At 37.5% G+C, this 21,477-nt stretch overlaps 1 protein-coding gene across 2 annotated transcripts; it reads left to right on the forward strand.

Moving 5' to 3' along the window:
• The first annotated feature begins 8,409 nt into the window (after positions 1-8,409).
• On the forward strand, positions 8,410-12,833 carry LOC126782794 (probable protein phosphatase 2C 46). 2 transcript variants are annotated; one of them, XM_050508109.1, is made up of 5 exons: positions 8,410-8,738; positions 9,219-9,676; positions 10,129-10,496; positions 11,129-11,365; positions 12,224-12,833. In XM_050508109.1, exons 2-5 carry the CDS (start codon positions 9,358-9,360, stop codon positions 12,485-12,487), a joined length of 1,188 nt encoding a protein of 395 aa, XP_050364066.1. In that variant the 5' UTR covers positions 8,410-8,738; positions 9,219-9,357; the 3' UTR covers positions 12,488-12,833. The 2 variants fall into 2 exon arrangements, with proteins under 2 accessions (XP_050364066.1, XP_050364067.1); XM_050508110.1 differs by lacking the exon at positions 8,410-8,738 and adding an exon at positions 8,965-9,118.
• The last annotated feature ends 8,644 nt before the right edge of the window (positions 12,834-21,477 follow it).

Raw genomic sequence — 21,477 nt, forward strand, 5'->3', positions numbered from 1 at the left:
TAGGTAAAGGGGCATATCTCTCCCTCTGCCTTTTATCTAACTTAATCTGTTGCTGTGCTCATGTGTTTCATGGCATGAGGCCTATCACAATTGTATAATATATGAAAGATTATCCTGACCTAGGTTGCATTTGATTATTTTGTGCAGAGAAGGGCAGGCATTTACTCAGGAGCGAGTATACAAAACATTGGTGTGCAGAGTAGAGATAAAGACCAAAAGACAAATCAGCATAATGCAGTAACTGTCCATTATGCAGGCTTAATTTACATATATTACTGGCTATATGAGAAGGAAATCTGCATCTGAAACCAAAGAAAGGAATATTTTGGATAATTTAATCTATGGTAGTAGTATAATTGCCCATTTTCATACGTTCACATAAGAGCGACGAATTCATAAATTTTTCTTGATAGGTTGAAAAATACACAAACTACTTGCATTAAGTTTTTCAAGCATTTCATCGAACAATTTAGGGATAGGCGACTGATGAGCTAGCAATGTTAGATATGAAAATGACATATCAGTGTATCACACAGTTCAATTCCTGTCTGCAGCAGCCAGAAGAGTCTATAATGAGAGAGGTGATCATCTCTGTGCCTTTACCTCTTGTATTGCCATTTTCTTTAAAAATAACTTGTCACTGACCAACCCATGACAGCAATGTAATGATGAAAGTTTTAAGAAGATGAACTTGGGCATGAGCAATTTGGGTTAAGTTAGCAAAGGGTATGTGTGTTAAGACAAACAAGAGGTGCCCTTAAAAGCCACATTGACAAGCAAGCAAGCTCATATAATAAAGTACATTATGAGATGTGCATGAATGTGGCGCATTTGTAGCATCTAGACATCAAGTGCACCATCTCCTGTAGATATACTTGTTTTTTTCTCCCAACTTCTTCGTATGCCAAACTTGTCAAACAGTTGTTTTGCTAGTTGCCACAATATTGCTGGAATGTTTAGTGTAGTCAATGTTAGATGACTTAGATCTGGTAGGTACAGTAGCATACATAATACATCAGTTAAAGTAACTGTCTAACGTACAAAACACCTAGTTTACTAATGTATCAAGCTGATTCACCTCTATGTTAAAATCTAGGTTATAGGACTCACAGTTCGTGTATCAGAAAACTATACACAGTCACTGAATTTATGAAATTAATTTTAATCATGAGTAATTACAATTTCCTATCACCTTAAGAAACTCGTTGAGGTATTCAATAAGTTTCATGAGCCTGTTAAAGTGCTCAGGTACTATGTTGCAGTACTTGGAGCATTTTATATACATTGAGGGACAAATTCTGGGCATAGGACGTCTTCGGATTACCCTAACTCACCTGAGAAAAAAAAATTGATCACCTGGTTGCGACTGAATATGTGTACACCAATTACTAGTGGCCAATGGTTTTAATCAACCTATATGAGAAAGGCCATTCTCTATGTGTATAAACTACCACTTGCCTAATGTATATCCTCATGCCAAATTAATGGTTGGTCCTCCTCCAAAGGATGTGAATTAAAATGAAAGCATGCATATGGAAAAGCAGGATCTTGTTAATTAATTAGCTCACCATTGATGGATATGATCTAAAATAGATAGCAGTTCGAAAGTGCATAATGTTTTGCCAATTTATTAGCTCATTATTGGTCAAGAAAGATTTTAATTCTGAGGAATTTGGCACACTTGCAGCTAATGATATCATATTTGCATAAAGATGTTCATGGTGTTTAAATGGGTGTCTCCATATGGTTGGTTTGATAGAAAGGAATGTTGTGAGCTTAATTAGTCAGCTAACTGAACTCAAACTGTTACACTTCTTGATCTAATAGTTTTCATTAAGAGATCTGAATATGTGAACTAAAAGGGGCTGAAACATGCATAGAGCAATTTTCAACTAGTTCTCAACTTAATAATCCTTATTAAAATGACTATGATTTCAACCAAATATATATGTTGAATTTAGACTTGTCTTCATGCGTCGCGTTGGGTTTTGACTTTTGAGAGGTTGAGAATCACAATAATAAACCTGAAAATTGTGCAAAATAATGGGGTGACTTTAGGATTCGGGTAATCTAAATCTAACACTCTAATTAGAGCTCAATGTCTACAGCTCATATTACTTGACTTCGATCTACTATTGATCTTACATCACGAAGGTAGTTATAGAACATTACAAGTTAAATACGAGTGCGTTGGCGCTCTTTCACAACAGATATAGCAACAATCAGAAAATTGAAACCAAATCTCGAAAGCTTTGAAATACCATTGGAGAAAGGCCTTCTGATAGGAGCACAAAGTGTGACGTTCCTAATGCGTTTATGCCATATTCTTACTTTTTGTTACCTCTTATTTAGTATGTTTTAGTTTCTTTTATATGAATAAGTGTCTATGTCGAGCTTATATCGATGATGAGTGAATTGCGGATGAAATCATGCTAAGTGTCAAGAATCCTTGTTGAGATATGATTTCTTGTTCGAGGAGGATTCATTTTCTATTTCTTTGTTTCTAACGTACTTATTATTATTAGGAAATACAAATATATGTTGGAGAATGAAAACAATCTTAGTTCCACAAGAAAAGAGAAGAAGATACACTTAAAAACCCAATCCATGCAAGAATCAAAATGCTGTCAAGATTCGTAGTCCAACTTCGACGGGCTCCCCTGAATAGCTCCAATCGAGTTAGAAGACGTACCTTATATGGATAGAAAGATGTGTGAGTCTAGTTTCTGTAGGATTTGGAATCAAATCAATATCTTATTCCTACATGGAGATATGACCGAATCATTACTTGGAGGTCCAGTGAGCTCGGCGGAATTATCTCAGCCATTGATTTGCTTTTGATCCAAGGGCTACGAGGGAAACTTGGGACCTTGTTTCTCTTACATATAGAGCACAATTCTGAATTCTATATCAGAATCACCATAAATTCCTGCACCAAAGAATGTCAAAGAAGGCATGCAGCAAATTAAATGAGAAGAGGTAAGAAAGTCAAAGAAGGCATGCAGCAAATTCATTAGAAGAGGTAAGAAAAATCAAACATGGCTGCAACAATTAAGACTCTTGCTGCCTCAATAATTCAAAAGAATAAATTTGTGCAAAAGAAATCAACATTAAAGGAGGAAGAAGATATGCAATTAATGGAAAAGATATGCAATCCTTATAGAAATCAGAATTCTGGCAGTGCATGTCATCTAACTTTGACGAGCTCTCCTGGACAACTCACAATGATTCCGAAAATCCATGATATATGGATGAAAAGCTATGGAAGTCTATTTTCAAATGCCGTTGGAATCAACTCAATAGAGCTGTCAATTTCAACACGACCCGATAACACAACTCGAAACCCGCACGAAATAAAGCGGGTTGAACCCGCACGATTAAAAAGCGGGTCAGTGGCGGGTCAACCCGCCATGACTCATTTAATAAACGGGTCAACGACGGGTTAACCCGCTAACACGAAATGAACCCGCATGACACGTTTAATAAAAGAGTCGAATTAAATTCTATATAAAATACGCGTATACAAGTTATTTAAAATTGTAATATTATATGTATATAAAGATTTAGTAAGTTTTTTCTCATTTTAAACTAGAATTTTGGGTAATACAATGAATTTTTTTATTTGATTATTGTTTTAGTCAGTTATCTTATCTAAAACGATAAATATATTTATTAAATTGGTTAAACGGGTTGGAAAACGGGTAACCCGTTTAATAAATAGGTTGGGTTTGAGTTTAAATTTTTGACACGATTATTAAATGGGTTGGGTTTGGGTTTACATTTTATAACACGCGAGACACCTTGACCCGACACGAACCCAACCCGACACGACCCATTGACAGCCCTACAACTCAATATCTATTTTCTAGAGAAAGTTATGGCCAGACCAAGGCACAAAGGTCAGATGCCGAATTGAGAAAATCTAGGAAACCTCAACCAATTTGGTTTCAACTTTGTGGACTTTGTGGCCAGCCTCCCTTAGGTTTCTTCCTCTATATATAGCACCTCATTTTCACAGAAAAACATCATCAACCTTGCTCACAAGACTAGCCAAAGGTCTGCCTTAAACACTACTCATCATCCTCAAAGCCATTCAAGCCGAAAACACCATCTTCCTTTCATTCCATTCGATCCAAAGCGCTACGTCTAGGATTGCCATTCAAGTTGAAGCCGTGCTGCCTTGTTTTGATACCGCTAAGGAGATTTGCAAAGTGTAACTCGTTACTTCTTCAATTATGTTTTCGGTTTGGATTCTTTGTGTGATGTTGTGTTTATGTTTTTGGCTAGTTCCGAATTTGCAGAATACTCTTATGTAGTTTACGATTTTGCAAGATGTTATAAAAAGTTCTGATTTTATTTTCTATGATTTCTATGTAGATGTCGTGAGTTTATAATTCAATGATTTAATGATTCTCTTTCTTGTGCGTTAACTATATGTAATTCAAGGCGCTAAGTTAGTTTTGCATATATGATTCTTAAGTGTTTTTATTAACTTGTTAAAGTAAGTGACATGTTTGACTTGTTAGTAATCACTAGGAATTAACCATGATCCGTTTATTATGTAAGATGCGCTAAGTAATTAGATAAGAGATGAATCAATGAAGTGGTAAGATTGAGAATGACATGTTACCTTGTAATTTCTACGCGCTAAGATAGGATTACTAGCCATGTTTCGAGTTAGAGATGCGCTAAGTAACCTAGTTCGGCATTAAGTTGTTGTTTGTTCACTCAATACTTGTCCGCTAAGGCTAGGTGTTTGCAGAGGATGAGATTATGATTTTGAAGCTACTTGTGACGTTTTGTTTGGTAATATTTATGTGTTGGTTGGTTGATCACATGTATATATATTAGTTTAGGATTTATTTTTATATTCTTGATCCGATCCTATATCAAATCTTTATATCTCTTATGAATTCGTTGTTAAATGTTTGTGATTATTTACCTTGGTTGGATCCCCAATTTGTGAATGACACCCTCTTATTTTATACTACTAACGATGCTTACAGAATTAATATTAATCTCGAGTAATCGAACCGATCACATTCTTAATTAGCTTAGATACGTACATCATCTAACCACATGAACAACAATGTTTCCTAACCTTCACTGTCCATCAGAACCAAACAGACAAAATAAGAGGTATATAAATGAGGTCATAGCAGAATGCGACAACTCATGTGGATGCATACAACACAAGCTCCAAAAAATAAAAATGCATATACATTTTCTGGATACTGTAACTTTCTTTAATCTCTTTCGTGCTTTATGCCTATGCGATGGGAGGAAGGAAGGAGGGAGGGTCAAGATGACCTCTTGATCAATCTGTAAAAAAATGGCCAATAATGGACCCGGCCAGTAGTTTTTGTAACCGAACATTATTTCAGTTGGTGCAGTGATCATCATGACATGATATCCAGATTAACTGAAAATGACAAATCTCTATTTTATCACATAGTGCTGTATCTATGCATAAGTGATCGATCAAGCACTAATTCTTTCCCTTTTTTTCTCAGGAAACTTTAGTTCATCGTAGTGACACCATACCCATGTTTCATAGTCAATACAAGTATACAACGCAAGATAATATATGTTGATCATGAGAATATTTATATATTTTACGTTGTATTGATGAAATTACTCATATTTCCCAGCTACCAAGTACTTTTAATGGAACTAGAAGTATGAATTCCTGGCTATTTATACTCTACATCTTTGAACAAAACCAGTCCTACATAGGAAGCAGGGAAGGATGAACTAGGCACACGTACGTGTGTGTGGAGGGGGATGGTGCTTAATGCTTATGCTGGAAATGAAGCCAATTTGCAGAAAGAAGGAGCGGGAAGATGGAAGAGGAATAGAGATGGGGCCTAAGAAAAGATGGGGAGCAGCAGAGAATCCATTGTGCGTAGGACAGTGTCCCAGTTCGTGTAGGACACTGACCCAAGAATTAAGCTTTGCAATAACTACAACCACCCAAATGTTGAATAAAGCCAACCTTGATTTTGTACGCAGGACACTGTGATACGTTGTTCTTTGCATAACTTACACATGCAGATGGGCTACTCGATTACCACTGGGGAATCCAATATGTGTAGGACACTTCCCCAATAACTGAGCCTCTTGCATCAAATGCCGTCCGCACAAATTTATCACATCGATTGGTTCTTTTTTTTAAAAAAAATTTCTTCTTTAAAGTCAAACTGATAACTTTTTATCTCACTTAAACATATGTCATAAGACCTTCAAATCTTATAAATTGAAAAAAGAAAAGCATATTGGAGTGCTCGGATCGATAAAAACTTACAATTGTTGAGTACAAAGCTACCACAATCAAAAGTTAAGCACCTGAAACTACCTCACGAGGTTTAGAACCCAGTCAAATGGGGAGGCTCAGTCCCATGTCTTGATTACACGTCAAAGGGGACATGATACCAAATGAGTTTTTCTAAGGATGGTCATTTTATTATTGAGAACCAAATATTTAATTATTAATTAAACATATTTTTTATTTATAATTTTTCATTTCAACCGGTTAGATTTTAAATTTATATAAATAGATTATTCGTACAAATTTTCAGCCAATTTAGTAATGGTTAAATTATCAAAATAGATCTAATTAGTGAACGGATCAAAATTATCAAACATGAACGTTCAAGTTCATAATTAGTAAATCACATTTATAAATGTCTTAACGATTTTCAATTTGAACAAAAATTTACAAGAATGATCTACTCATATATTTACAAACTAAACGGTCGAGATTTGAATATAAGACCGAAAAATATGTGAATATCTTTAGTCCTCAATTAGTCCCATAATACCAATACTCTACGTGCTGATAATATTACATAAATATATGTAGAGCACATATTGAAGTCATGAACAATCGTGGAATTAGTTTGCCAAGATTGAAGCCAATTAGGTGTCATTTCTCAACCAAACGACTGATGTAAAATCCGTATGGAATTGCAGTGCAAAACACCAATGATTTCTGTAAATCATTACAAAAATGATCATACAATGGCCGGACAGAAAAATGATGCAATTCTTCCTTTTCTTGCTCTATGCATTATTGCCTAACCAGTGAGAAACAGTTTGTCGAAGCTTCATGATCTATGGCGCAAAAATGAAAATCATAATTGACCTAAACAACACTTTCCAGAATATATGCATAGGGAGATACCTGACAATTTAGTCAAATTTTGGCACCTTATCGGTTTAATTTCCTCAACCCCTCAAGTCTGGGCCGTAGAGGATCAAACCTTCATATACCTTGGACTTCAAACTCTCCGGGCGTGAGAACCCAGAAATACCGGACTTTGTCACTCCTCCCCAATAGTGACCTTATGGCACACTCACCTGTTGTCGCACGGTTATTGCATGCTACAAGGTTAATATTAGTGAAGCCACTGAAGCTCTCGCACGCCACCTTGATTTGTTGCTTATTCGGCTACTTGTCCTTTTACCTTTTATAATAATTTCGTCGGACAATTCATTTACAGTTCACAACAACGCATATAATGAATTATGTGTCACATGTCAATAGATAATTACTCACTTTGACTCATTGTTTACTCGTTTCATATGAAGAGATTCATATTTCAGACCTGATCAAATTTTTACTCCGTCTTTTTCGACATTTGCTGCCGAATACGTTTCTAACTCGCATTTATAATGAGTCTGGCTTCCACGGTGAATAATTTTTACAGTTTTGGTAAAACGCGATTACGGTCGCAAACAAATCCACATGTTCCGCGTGTTGACACATGAGGTGCATTTCATAGAAAGTCCATAGTATTTGTTGAAAAAAAATCCAATCATCCCGGAGAACCATGTGGTAAAATCTAGTAATTCTTCTCACATGTTATATTTTGACACGTGCTTTTATTATATCAAAATATTAATTTTACATATTTTTATTATTTGTGAAATGACATTCCTGGATATTGATGATTTTGAACTATAATTTCGAGTTTAGGATTTAGGATTTTAGAGTGTATGGTTTATGATATATGGTTTTAGAGTTTATGATATTAAAATGTAGAGTGAGGATTTAAAAAAGAAACTCAAAATATTTTTTAATAAAATAACTTAAATATAAAATTTTAACTAAAATTTAAGTATTAAATAATGATTAAACTGAAACTCAAAATATTTTTTAATAAAATAACACCAGACATTTCCGCATTGTTCTGTGATAAAACTAAAAATTTCCTCCCCATTTGTCTATACACATTATCACTGTCCAAAAAATAAAGATTTAAACATTCATTGACTCCCTTCTTCCTCTCTCTTTCTCCTTCTCTCTCTCTATAGCAGCATATAGTGGTGTGGAGCCCATAGCTGGACCTCTGCTTTGCTGGCTTCAAGCTCTCCATTGTTGGTCTTTTATGGGGCTTGTCTGCTAAAGAGAGAAGAGAAGAAATAGAAGGAAGAAAAAATATATATAAGGAAAGAAAGAGAGAGGTTTTTTCTTTCAGTTGGCCCAATCTTCCTCTCAAAGACTATTTCTTTTTGAATACTCCCATTCACTTTGTGTGTTCTGTCTGCCTGTTCAACAATCTCATCATCTCTCTCTCTCACTAGCAAATAAAAAAACCAAAGCTCCCATCGTTGTTTCAGTTCATGGATCCCCAGATCTAATGCTCCAACACACACTTGAGCTTTTCCTCTGATTCCTTCAAGATCTTAATCTTTAACTGCAACCCTTTGTTAGTTTCAACTTGGAAGACTGTTGGGTAAGCTTCTTTTCCTTCCCTCTGGTTTGATGATGGAACAAAGATAAATGCTTTTTTTAGTTCTTCTGTAGTTTTTTTTATTGTTGATTTTTTGGAATTTGTTGTTACCCAAGTCAATCTTTGTACAATGCTAAAGAGGTAGACCTTCTGGATTTCTGAATGGCTGACCAAACTCTGAGGTGAACGTACAAAAAAAACAGTGACTTTGACCCCTCTTTTTTTCAAACCTCCCATTTAAGATTGCGTTGATTTTGTTTCCTCATTGTAAGCCATCGTGGGTATTATTCTGCTTTAGACGGTCTTATGATGAGTTTTGAGTTTTGGGACTTCTGGGGTTTCTGTCTTTTAATTCCTTATGTTTTGGTGTAATCAACTGTAAAGTAAGGGCTTGTTTATGGTGTTTTGTTTGATCTACTCGGATGAAAGTTAAGAGTATCAGTATATTAATCTCCTTATGTTTTGTGTTGATGTTTGTTGTAGTGTGTAGAAGTTGAGCTGAGAAGTAGAAGAGAGTTGTGTTTGTTTAGTATTTGCAATTGAGAATTGGGGGGAGACTGTTTTTTGTAAAGGTGGCTGTTACATGTGGAGATTTTGGAGGGTTGTGTGGATGAGATGAGGGATGTTATCAGAGTTGATGAACTTCTTGAGGTCCTGTTTTCGGCCGAGGTCGAATGGTTATGCTCACACCAGTTCAGATGCAGTGGGGAGACAAGATGGGCTCCTGTGGTACAAAGACACAGGCCAGCACATCAATGGTGATTTCTCAATGGCCGTAGTTCAGGCCAACAATTTGCTTGAGGATCAGAGTCAGGTCGAGTCCGGAAGTTTGAGCACGAGTGAGTCTGGGCCGTTTGGAACTTTTATTGGTGTTTATGATGGGCATGGTGGACCGGAGACATCACGCTTTATCAATGATCACCTCTTTCAGCATCTCAAGAGTAAGTGTCTTCAGACTTTTTCTTACGATTGTGAACATTTTAGATTCCATAATCAAAGATTTTGATGGCTTTGTGGCTTTTGATTTGAACTTCTGCTAGAATCAAGGGAAAGTATTTACAACAAAGGACATGATTTAGGTATTTGGTGCTTTAGTTTGGAGTTTGAAAGTTGCTGAGTGAAAAAGAAGAGAGCCTTGTGAATGCATGCTTGATTGTGTATTTTTTTTGGAAGACAAAATAGTTAAGCTGAGTACTTTTCCTTTAGGAAGGTTGAGTATTGATAATTGTATTAATAAGGAATTCAGTTTTTATCGTTGGTTCAGGTATCACCTTATATCAGCAGCTATTGATATATCATATGGAATGTGAACTCTACAATTCGTTAGTGATTTTAGACTTAAAACTTGTGACAAAATCCATGTTCTGATATCAATTATACTTGTAATATGCAGGATTTAGTTCGGAACAGCAGTCCATGTCTGTGGATGTAATACGTAAAGCCTTTCAAGCAACCGAAGAGGGTTTTCTTTCTGTTGTTACCAGGCAGTGGCCTCTTAAACCGCAGATTGCGGCAGTGGGATCCTGCTGCCTCGTTGGTGTTATTTGTAATGGAACTCTGTATATTGCAAACCTTGGTGATTCCCGTGCAGTTTTGGGGAGGGTTGTGAAGGCAACTGGGGAGGTACTCTCAATTCAGTTGTCACAAGAGCATAATGCATGTATAGAATCTGTGAGACAGGAGCTGCATTCTTTGCACCCCGACGATCCACAGATTGTACTTTTGAAGCATAATGTATGGCGTGTAAAGGGAGTAATACAGGTAACTTTTCAAATATGCTTTTAACTCATGTAAATTATTTGCACCTAGTTTCTCATACTAGTGCCTCAGTTACATAACTTACATTGGCTTCCCCTACCCCTATAAAAGGGTTTACTGGTCTCATTGGTCATATCAATTATTATCTTTGTTTTCAGGCAACACAGTTTTCCTTTACTTTTTTTTCCAATCAGTCTTAAATTAAAGTAAGCCAGTTAACAAAGTGGACTTTAATTTTGGCTAGATTTCTTTCCAAGCATTTTTTAAAAATTAATCTCCTTGGTTTCGTGTTTCTAAACGTTTGCTTTTGGTTTCTTCTTCCTTTTCTTTCTTTCTTTCACATAATGTAAGTTTTCAGCTTATTTGATCTTCCTCGCCATGTCTAGAGAAAAAAAAATTATATAATTTCAGAGTATGCATGAATAGGTGGAATGTTAACTTTTTTACTCTAATGATGCTAGCATACACTAAAGACAAAGCAATATGTGATATAAGATAGGAGTGTTGCATCCAGTGGTACAATTTAAAGATGTGTTGCTAAGCAATTTTCTATTTTATTTTTTATTACCAGTACCACAAAGTAAATGGTTTCATGATACATTGCAGACTGATATTTGAACACTTATCTCTTGCAGATTTCTAGATCTATCGGTGATTTCTATTTAAAGAAGGCTGAATTCAACAGGGAGCCTTTGTATGCTAAGTTTCGTCTTCGGGACCCTATCAAAAGACCAATATTGAGCTCTGACCCCGCAATTTCAGTGCTCCAATTGCAACCACACGATCAGTTTATTATATTTGCTTCTGATGGACTCTGGGAGCACCTCAGTAATCAGGAAGCAGTTGATATAGTTCAAAATCATCCACGAAATGTAAGATTCTTTAATTATTTTTATCAGCTATAATCACTGGTACATTAACTATAAAGCATTTATCTTTTAGATAAGAACAGTAAAGGAGATTTAGATTAACTATTGATATGTCAGAACTCGGAAGATGATAGTTTAACACTTACCGCTTATCTGACATTCCTATATCCTTATTTTTTTTTGGTAATTCCAATTGAAAGCGCAAAATTGGGTAGTGAACACATTGATCGTAGGAGCCCTACCTACTGGTACATCTCTCTAAGTTGGTATCCCATTCCAGATCTTAATTTTGCAGAAAGCATAGTTAGTTTACAGAGATTCCTAGTCACTGTAGTCAGCATGATTTCAGATTTCAGGAATACCTTCAGGAGTTCTTTTCTACATTAAAACTACAATCAGAATTGTTCTATGGTTGCTTAACCTTGGATATAATAGATATGGTTGTATATGAATGTAATAACTGTTTTGATATACTTAACCTTTGATAATAAATCCAAAGGTTAGTGATAACAAATCTGTTGGTCACCAGGTGACCTGAGAAAACTACTTATTATACAATTACAGGTATAATAAGTAGGCATTTTTATTACGTGCTTGTAGGCATTTTTCATCTAAAGCTGCCAAAAAAAGAGAGCCCTCCTGAACAGGTAAAACCATAAAATTTGGAATCAATGTATCAGAGTTGAGTCAACTCTGGAAATAAAAGCCACCAAAGCTAAGAACTGGAAGAAATGATGCCAAATTTTCGTGGTTTTGGATGATCTTACAGTGAAGTCATTGATTAGATGCCTTTGTTTTGTAGCCTGTCCCCCTCAGTTATGTGTAGTCCCATTAAACTGTTGTTTGCTAAACCTGATGCAGGGAAGTGCAAAGAGGTTAGTGAAAACTGCCCTGCAAGAAGCAGCAAAAAAGAGAGAAATGCGGTATTCTGACTTGAAAAAGATAGACCGTGGTGTTCGTCGCCATTTCCACGATGACATAACCGTGATTGTTGTGTTTCTTGACTCAAATCTTGTGAGCAAGGCTACTTCTGTCAAGTGCTCAGTGAGAGGGGGCGGTATCAGCATGCCTCCTAATACTCTGGCTCCTTACACGACTACACCAACGGAAGCTGTCACTACCTGATCATTAAACAGACTGTATCTCAATGTGTTTGTTCATACCATTCTCTTGTGTGAATACAACTAGGTAGAGCTTCCGAGCCAGACTGCAGGGAGTGGGCCGTCAATTCTTTAATGTACAACACTGTAACTTTTAACTGGAATCTAATACTTGCATTTAGCTTCTTTCTGTGCCCAGAAACAAAACAGAACTGGAGAAGACAACTTCAGGCGACTCCTCGGAAATCAGTCATATCATAGCTACATTTCCTTGACACTGTTCTTATCCTTTTCTCATTTAGCTTTTCATTTCTCTTGAAATTTCAGATCTGTAAATTGTATGACATGTCAAATTAAGCTTTTGCATCCTATTTCTTTCTTGCTTCTTTATATCTGTTTGGTCTATCATAAATGGAAAGGCAGCACATTTATGAGAAGCGTTCAAGAATAGAATGCTCGGGAAATATCTGTAGTAACCATGTACGATGCGCATTATCAACTTTTTTTTTTGGTATACTATACCATAGAGCAATCCAAGGACTAAAATATCGTGATTGTAAAAAAAAAAAGGACTTGTTTCAGGATGAAATAATTGTGTATTATTGAATGATATGGGGGCCTAATATATAGGCATTACAAAACCACAATCTCGTAGGATTCGGAGTTTTAATCTATTACGGAGATGCTAATCTATCTCCTAACAGGAAACTTATTAGGCTAAAACACACACAAGGGTAGAATAGTAATTCTCCTGGAACACTCCCCCTTGTGTCGCATGCCTAGGTTGCATGGTGCACACATCGTTGCCTCGGTAAAAACCTTGTCAAGCAAAATAAAAACCTCTTTGGTAAAAACAAAAGCTTGATCGAAGGGAAAAAGAGCACAACGCACCGTCTACATTTGATAGCATCATGTGAGCTAGACTCCCCCTGAAGTCTACGAAACAACTCCACCTGATTAGTGCCATAATCATGGAGTACAAAGAACAACGTACACAACGTTCATTACATGCTTCTCAAACGTAGTCTTGGGCTAATGATTAACCATTAATCTAGCCACACATCCTTAGATCATCCATACTATACTTAGCCAAACTTAGATCTTAGGAAACAAGATTGCATAACAACTCAAAACAAGAGTTTGCAATGAAAATCAGATTCTCGGGTAGAATGACATTCACTCACTTAAACGGCCATAACTTCTTCGTCAAAATAGGTATCAGCGAACCGTAAAATGTTCTGAAAAGTAGACACCCGTGGCTTTCCAGTGACATAAGGTTCACAACCTCATCCGATCGGAGCAGTTCACAATGCTCTGTCGAAGTTGACTGACTTGCAAATTTCCGGGCAGGACTGTCCTACTTTGCTAAAACGGCCATAACTCACTCAATATAATAGCTATGAACGAATGGTTGGTGTTCTTGGAAAATAGACACATAGGCCTTTCCAACGGTACCAATTTCATCATATTTCATCGAGCGAGCTGTCCTGTAGGTCTCGTTGAAGTTGACCTACGAAACTGGACAGATTCTGATTTGTCACATTTAATGTGTCTTTCGCGAAAAGAATGGGGGAATGGACCAATGAAGGACTGGTTTTGGTCCAAGATGGAACCGTACGCATCCTCTACGCTACCAGTGTCGACTGCTACACCAAGGCGTACGTTGATGTTGCTGGAGCTGCTGGCGGCGTTGGTGTGGATATGATTTGTGTTGGTTCACTAAGTGTAGAACTAAACCCATGTCAAAGAAGCAATGCAAGTCCAATGACAATGCATAGGCGCATAGTTAATCACGTCATAATGAAAGCAATAGTGTCCCAACAACACTAGCATGTATGAATGTATAGCTCATTGAATCTCTTCATCATCTATACTTAGACGGAATAGAGAATCAAGAATTAGCTTCATATGAACACATATGGGTATGAGTTCTTGCAACCGATTGTACTACGTTCTCACGAACGTCGCAATCTGATTACATAAGCTCTACGTGGTCTGGAGGCATTTAAAGTCCCTCGGGCATTCTCATATATGCGTTAAGATCCCTTTACAGATATTCTATGACCACTATCATATGTTGCAAATCAGTTTTCATGGACACTACTACTGATCAAGTAGCGGAAAGCAATTATGTCCATAACGAGAGAATATAACTCATCGTACTCAATACTAGGATAATGAGACAATCTTTGCTCCATAAGTCCTGCGTATATCGCATGAGTTCATCTTTCTCATTACACTTACGAACAACGACCAACATAACAAGTCTAGTTCAGCCTGTATTGATTCTTTCCACTTCGGTCAAGTTGCTCATCGTTGATGCTTTACAACGGAATAAGAGCATAAGCGAATACATCATCAATCATGGGAGATCAATACATTAAACACACACGCGCGCTGTATACGATCAATTCGTGAGAGTTCTATTCTTCTCTAACATCAACAAAATGAGTCTGTAGCATCCCACAGAAACTTAGTTGATACACATGTTTAGAGGATATCTCTTGATGATGGGCGAAATACTTGTGCCTAGGCACTTCGCTTCTTTCTAGATTTGATTCTAGAGAATAATGGTCTCCCCCTCATCTAGGCAGGAGCCAAGACCGAAGCTATGACCCTTATTAGTCCATCTTTGCGTTTGCCGTCCTTGTTTTGTGGTACAATACCACGGGCGCAGACAACACCACAGCGTACGATGGTTCCATTGCCGGCTTCCTTCCCACTGTCAGGGATGGTGCCAACGGTGCTAGGACCAGGTCATATGAAATTCTCCCATATTCTGAGAGTTCCAACCTTACCGGCACATCACAGCATTTATGTGCGATCTCGTCACTTTCGCAATATCGGTAAAGTCATTGAGCATCGAATCTTTGACTTTCTGGAGGTCGATAATGCGTTGCACATTTGCTCACTTTGAGTAGTGCGGGATCTTAATGAGACATAGTGCCACACCACGTCAATTCCTGGCGTTAAAACCAGAATTGGAGCATTCAATATCTACCCCTAACGACGGGAAGTATGTCTCATCAAAGTGACCGTCTGCTAATATCGCAGGATAGAGATCAACGGTTGTAGATTGGAAATAGCGGACAAGTGTTGGTGATTCATAAATCATAACCAACCAGAATACTTAATCGTTTCAAGTAGACCCATTGAGATAACTACAATAGAGGCACATAAACAACTTTAACCAAATAGGCGTTTAAGAAAAAGAACGTTGGGATCGTATCTAGTAACCATCTGGTACGCACTAAACGCTTGGCAAGTTGTGGGTCTAAAACGAATAAGTGTCGCTGCATGCAACATCATTACATATCTCCATGCAAAAATCGGCAGGTTAGTACCCATAACCATGTCCGAGCTCTGCTAGATCGTGCAGTGAATGAACATGAGGAATACTATGTTCAACGACGATCCCAGTAGATATGCAAAACGAAATCATCAAAGTCGTGGAGGTGAACTCTCCAACGGTATCCAATCAAATAGATTTGAGAGGATGGGAAGGGTGGTGAGCCCTTAGTATGATGATCATAGCTAAAAACTTTAGCGAATGCAGCATTTCTTGTGTGACCAACGCGTCGATGCTCTTAACCTATACCATAAAAATACCAAAAAATGTCTGTATTCGGTTGGATAGAGTCCACTAATGTCACCTTAAATACTTTGTAAGAATAGAATGTTCTCGGTTGGAGCCTTAGCAAATAAGGACTTCCTTGAAATCTAGCAAAAGAACAAGCTTTGCAAAATGAGCGATTGGCATCAGAGATTGTCATGGAGGCATTAGAAGACACATGAGGCATCACAAGCTCCTGTGAAGGAGGGGATGCCGCCACCGACGGCCTTAATGCCATGGAGCCGCCAAAATAGGCAGGCTCGGCCTCACCGTGCATGGCACGGATAGGCTCGGCCTCACCGTGTGGAGCATGGGTGAGGTGGTCCTCCAATCGCTTCGTGAACATGAAAAATAGATGATAATGTGAATTTCAAAGAACTCGAATCATCATATCTTGTTCAAAATGACCAAAAAACGATCATGTCAAAACCGAGAAGACAGTAAAACCGAACACATGATTCAAAGAATCTTGAGTTACATAAAGCTACTGCTGCAGGCAAGCAAAACGATGTCTACAGGCTAACAAAGCTACTGTCGAAGCTTGAAAAAGATACTGTCAATGAAATCTGACAGATTTATTCCTCTCCCTTCTTAACACAAATATCAAGATAAAAATCCATCATTGGCATGAATGGCCTTTAAAACTTAGCAAGGCACGAAGATATACAACACAATCTCCACACGAGATCCGTAAAACAACTACCTGCGCCGTACGACAGTGTGGGTGGTTAGGCAATTAGCAAGACACTCGATTTTACGGCGGGACATTCTCAAAATGAAGATTAAGAGAGTCAACAACGCGGTGAACTTCTCTACACAATACGCCGTAGGATATTGTAAGAGATGAGATTGAAACAAATGGCAATCCCATCGAATGTATCACATGGCAATAGAACTACATTCTTCAACTTAAGAGTTGGAAAAACATGCTATTAGAGCAGTTGAATACCAAACAATTACGGTGGAAAACCTTCCATTTGGTGCGGGTGGTCACCAATAATAATAAAATCATTTGAGCTATGAAACGACTTGGAGAAAACCGAAAAATTAATCGGAAAACCATGTCAATACAACTCAAAATCGGGTGAAATTTGGACTGGGAAAACGTGGCAGCAAGAACTGCTGAAACATGACGAGAAACGACGGAAAAAAAACGTCTGAAAAACTCGTCGGAAGCCGGCGGCACCGATTGCCGGAAATCCGTCCGGCAGTGGCCGGACCTGGCCGGTATGGAGGCCATAACTTCAGGTCCGACAGGCAACGCCGTCCGGAACTGCATGGCGGTGCCGGAAATGCCGGAATATGGCCGGAAGGCGGCGAATACGCCGGTAAAACGTCAAAAAACGTTCCGGAAACGCCGGAACAGTAACCGGGAAAAACAACGTCAATTTTGTCGTTCCGAGGTCCGTTTTCCAAATTTCAAAGTCCAAAATCACAATGTAGTGCTATTGGGGTCCCATGTAACCCAAAAACGGCCAATTGAAAAACCACGTAAGTTGCAAACGTTGACCATGCATGCTAAGCCAAGACAAATAAAATTCTCACGAATCCAAGAAAGACGAGAAATTTTATAGAATATGCCAATATTTAATACAACACAACCAAACTTTCAATTCCAATAGACGACTTAAGCTAAAGTCGAACAAGAAACATGGCAATGCCAACGTCATACTTGAAAAATAGTAAGCAGAAGACATAGTCAAAATAGATTGACTAATCAAAAGTCTGTAGCAACAAAATCTTGCATATCTGATTGGGCGGAGCCTTAGCCTCAGGCTCAAAAATGTGCTTACTTGAGAATGGAAGAATGTTACGTTTCCATCTCCAAAATTCCCTCGAGAAATAGATACAGGTGCCAATAAATGACATGTGTTTCTCGGATGTGGAGCATGTTTCAAGGTCAACTCTGGTAATACGTCGTCATAGACGTTCATTAAATCACTTTTAAGTGTGTCCCATAGAATTCGTTATTTTTGGGATCTTTTTGTCAGCAAATAGTGCCGCATCAGAGTAATGAATCAACTCAATTAAATGAGTACGTAGACCTTGAGATTATCGTTTATAGACATGAGTTTAAGAAAACTCAAACATTCAAATAACAGTCGCGATGACGACGCATCCATAAGAAACGAGGGTTGTATAGGTTTCAAATAATCGAAACTATTTAAGTATGTAACTGGAATTACAAGGTTGTGATGTATATGGTCACAAAATAATCGATGCATATCGGCGATTCTCATGATCGCACCCAAAACAGCGGTGCACTCAGGCGACCACACGAAATCGATATCTTCCTTTTAAATAATAACGTGATTCCCCCAGGACCGTCACATGAAAAACGTCGACCGAGAGGGGAATCATATCCCTCTTTGGTCTCATCGGCGTTATAAGAAAGGCCGGAAAAGAAGACATGAAAAAGGCTAATAGCGCCCGATAATTTATATATATATATATATCTTCAAAAGCAGCAACATTAATAAAAACATACTTGTTGGTCTGCCAAATAGACCGCATATAAGTAAATTGCTCTGCAAATCGATCGTCATGCATGAAGTTGCTTGTTGAATTCCTTTTCGATATTCGTCCGATGACATAAAATCTTGGGAGGGTACGATCAAAATCGTATGTAGATGACAAAAGTATCATCCATCTTGGCATGAATGTCATCACCATAGTACGACGAGTGATCACTTTTCCTATGCAAGCACGTGAAACATAGTTAGAAAACGAAAACGTGCAAATAAACGATTTAATAAGCAATAGGAAAATAAAAAGGAAAAAAGAGAAATAGTTTAAAGGCCCAAAAGGGTAGGGAAGACGGGAGTAGCTTCTCTTGAGCGAAGAGTTTGCTTGTGCAGTTCGCGTTCATTGCGTATATATGCGGGAGGAGCAATTTTAAATCCTCTGATGCGGGGTCTTTCGGGGCAAAAAGATGTTTTTGCGGAGCGAATGCGGAGGATACCCTGCGGGGCTGCGTGCAGGGGCAGCAGGGGGGCTGCAGGGCAGCAGGGGCCGCAGGGCAGAATCTGCGTGCGGGGCTGGCTGCGTGCGGGGCTGCATGCGGCTGCGATGTGGGGGCAGCATGGGTGCGTGCGGGGCAGCGTGCGTGCGTGCAGGGCTGCGTTGCGGGGGCTGCAGGGCAGGGCAGCGTGCGGGGCTGCGGGGGTAGCATGCAGGGGCTGTGCGCGGGGCTGCAGGGGCTGCGCCGACGAGGAGCGCCGACGAGGAGATGCCGGAGGCCGGAGACGACGGCGGCCGGCGGTGGAGAGAAAAAAAAATTCTAGGGCTCTAAAAGTTCAGGGTTTTAGGGCAACGTGCTGATAACGTGTTTCAGGATGAAATAATTGTGTATTATTGAATGATATGGGGGCCTATATATAGGTATTACAAAACCACAATCCCGTATGATTCGAAGTCCTAATCTATTACGGAGATGCTAATCTATCTCCTAATAGGAAACCTATTAGGCTAAGACACACACAATGGTAGAATAGTAATTCTCCCAGAACAGGACTAAAATATAGTGAAAATTGAAAATTTCGACTTTTTGGAAAATAGATATTTTTAAAAATATCAATTTTTGTAAAAATTTCAATCAAGATAATTAAAATATTTTAAAATTATTAACAAGCACTTGTATATAAATTAAATATAGTACTCCTATATGAGTAATTAAAATAATATGCATGATATAAACATAAACGACACATCAGAATGGTGGAGAGACGTTATTTCTAAACCAAAACCAAAATCGCTCCACCGGGAAAATGAAATTTTTGGCGAAATACAGCCGAAAATATTGATTTTTCAGCAATTACACAACCCAATATATCAAAATTTGAAAGTTGTATTATTCTTGGGAGTAAAATATGAAATAGAGAGAAGAAACCTTCGAGGTCAGAGTAAAGTCTTTTACTCATTTGTCAGACCCAATCAGTCATATTCCACCAACCCACATATAAAACACCTCAGCTTTGTATGACCTTATTGCCAATTAGTGGCTTATTGATGAACCCTAGACAGGGACGCAGTCCTCAATCTAGTAATTTATAGCCTTCAAGATTGTGCTAGATAACAACTGCACAACACCATCCATTTTTCAAATAGTGCAAGCTCCATCATCACAATCCCTGATTTCATCTTTAGATTATTTTTCAAGTGAGAAATGAAGGAGCAATTTCACTTGTTCTTGTTACATGCATGATCTGACCAGGGTTTAGGCATCACTTGTGTAATACTGAGAAAAAAATTCGATTGGCAGCCATGTTACATGACATGTCGAACACTTACACTCGCATTTATCATATTTCATAACGTAAAAAATTAATAATTATACAAACTTATTTTATGCATAAAAGTTCTTACTAGTGACTACTCTAACATTTACACAGTAATATGTTTTTAGTAAAATCTAGGAAAATATTTTAGCGTCATAATATGACGACAGATCTGGCGCTACAATCTTATATGACATGTCACATCACCTTGTTATGTTAGCAATTACAATAATCACAAAATGTTATTTTTAAATGAAAAGAGAATCTTATCATTGTTAATCCAACGACTAAATTATTATTAAAAAAATTATAGTTCTTTTTATATCATTTATTTTTTTTCAAAATGCTTTCAAAATGTAATAAAAAAAATATGATATATACAAAATATGCTTGATATATATATATATATATATATATATATATATATGTGTGTGTGTGTGTGTGTATGTGTGCGCATGGGGGAGATATATATATATATATATATATATATATATACAGTCTTTATCCAGAGTGAAGCTTCACTCTGAAATTACAGAGTGAAGTTCTAATTTTGGCACACTTTTCGGTCAAATTTTGTCACCATAAGCGATTCAATATTTAGGTATACTATTCAAGATCATCTCTACAAAAATTTATCTAATTCGGACATCGTTAAGGTATTGAAATTAGATCAAATTAATGAGTGAATTAAAACTGTTCAACGTGAACCGTTCGTGTAAATCTCAATTTTGAAAGCTCAAAGCATTGTCAAATTGGATGTAACTTTGTAGAGATGATCTTGAATAGTATACTTAAATATTGAATTGCTTATGGTGAAAAAATTTGACCGAAAAGTGTGCCAAAATTGGAACTTCACTCTGTAATTTCAGAGTGAAGCTTCACTCTGGATAGAGACTATATATATGTGTGTGTGTGTGTGTGTGTGTGTCTGTGGGGTGTATATATGGTAATTGTATTAATTAATTATAGTCATTAATTAATCGTAGATGCAAATTAATTAAATAAGAAAGTTATGAATCTTGACATATTTGTCACTCGAAAAGATTACTATCAACATAATTGTATTAAATATGATATTAATTAAGATATGTATATTTTATGAAAAATAACATTTGTTACCTTACA

The sequence above is a fragment of the Argentina anserina genome, chromosome 2 (assembly GCF_933775445.1).
Source record: "Argentina anserina chromosome 2, drPotAnse1.1, whole genome shotgun sequence".
NCBI classification, from domain to species: Eukaryota; Viridiplantae; Streptophyta; class Magnoliopsida; order Rosales; family Rosaceae; genus Argentina; species Argentina anserina.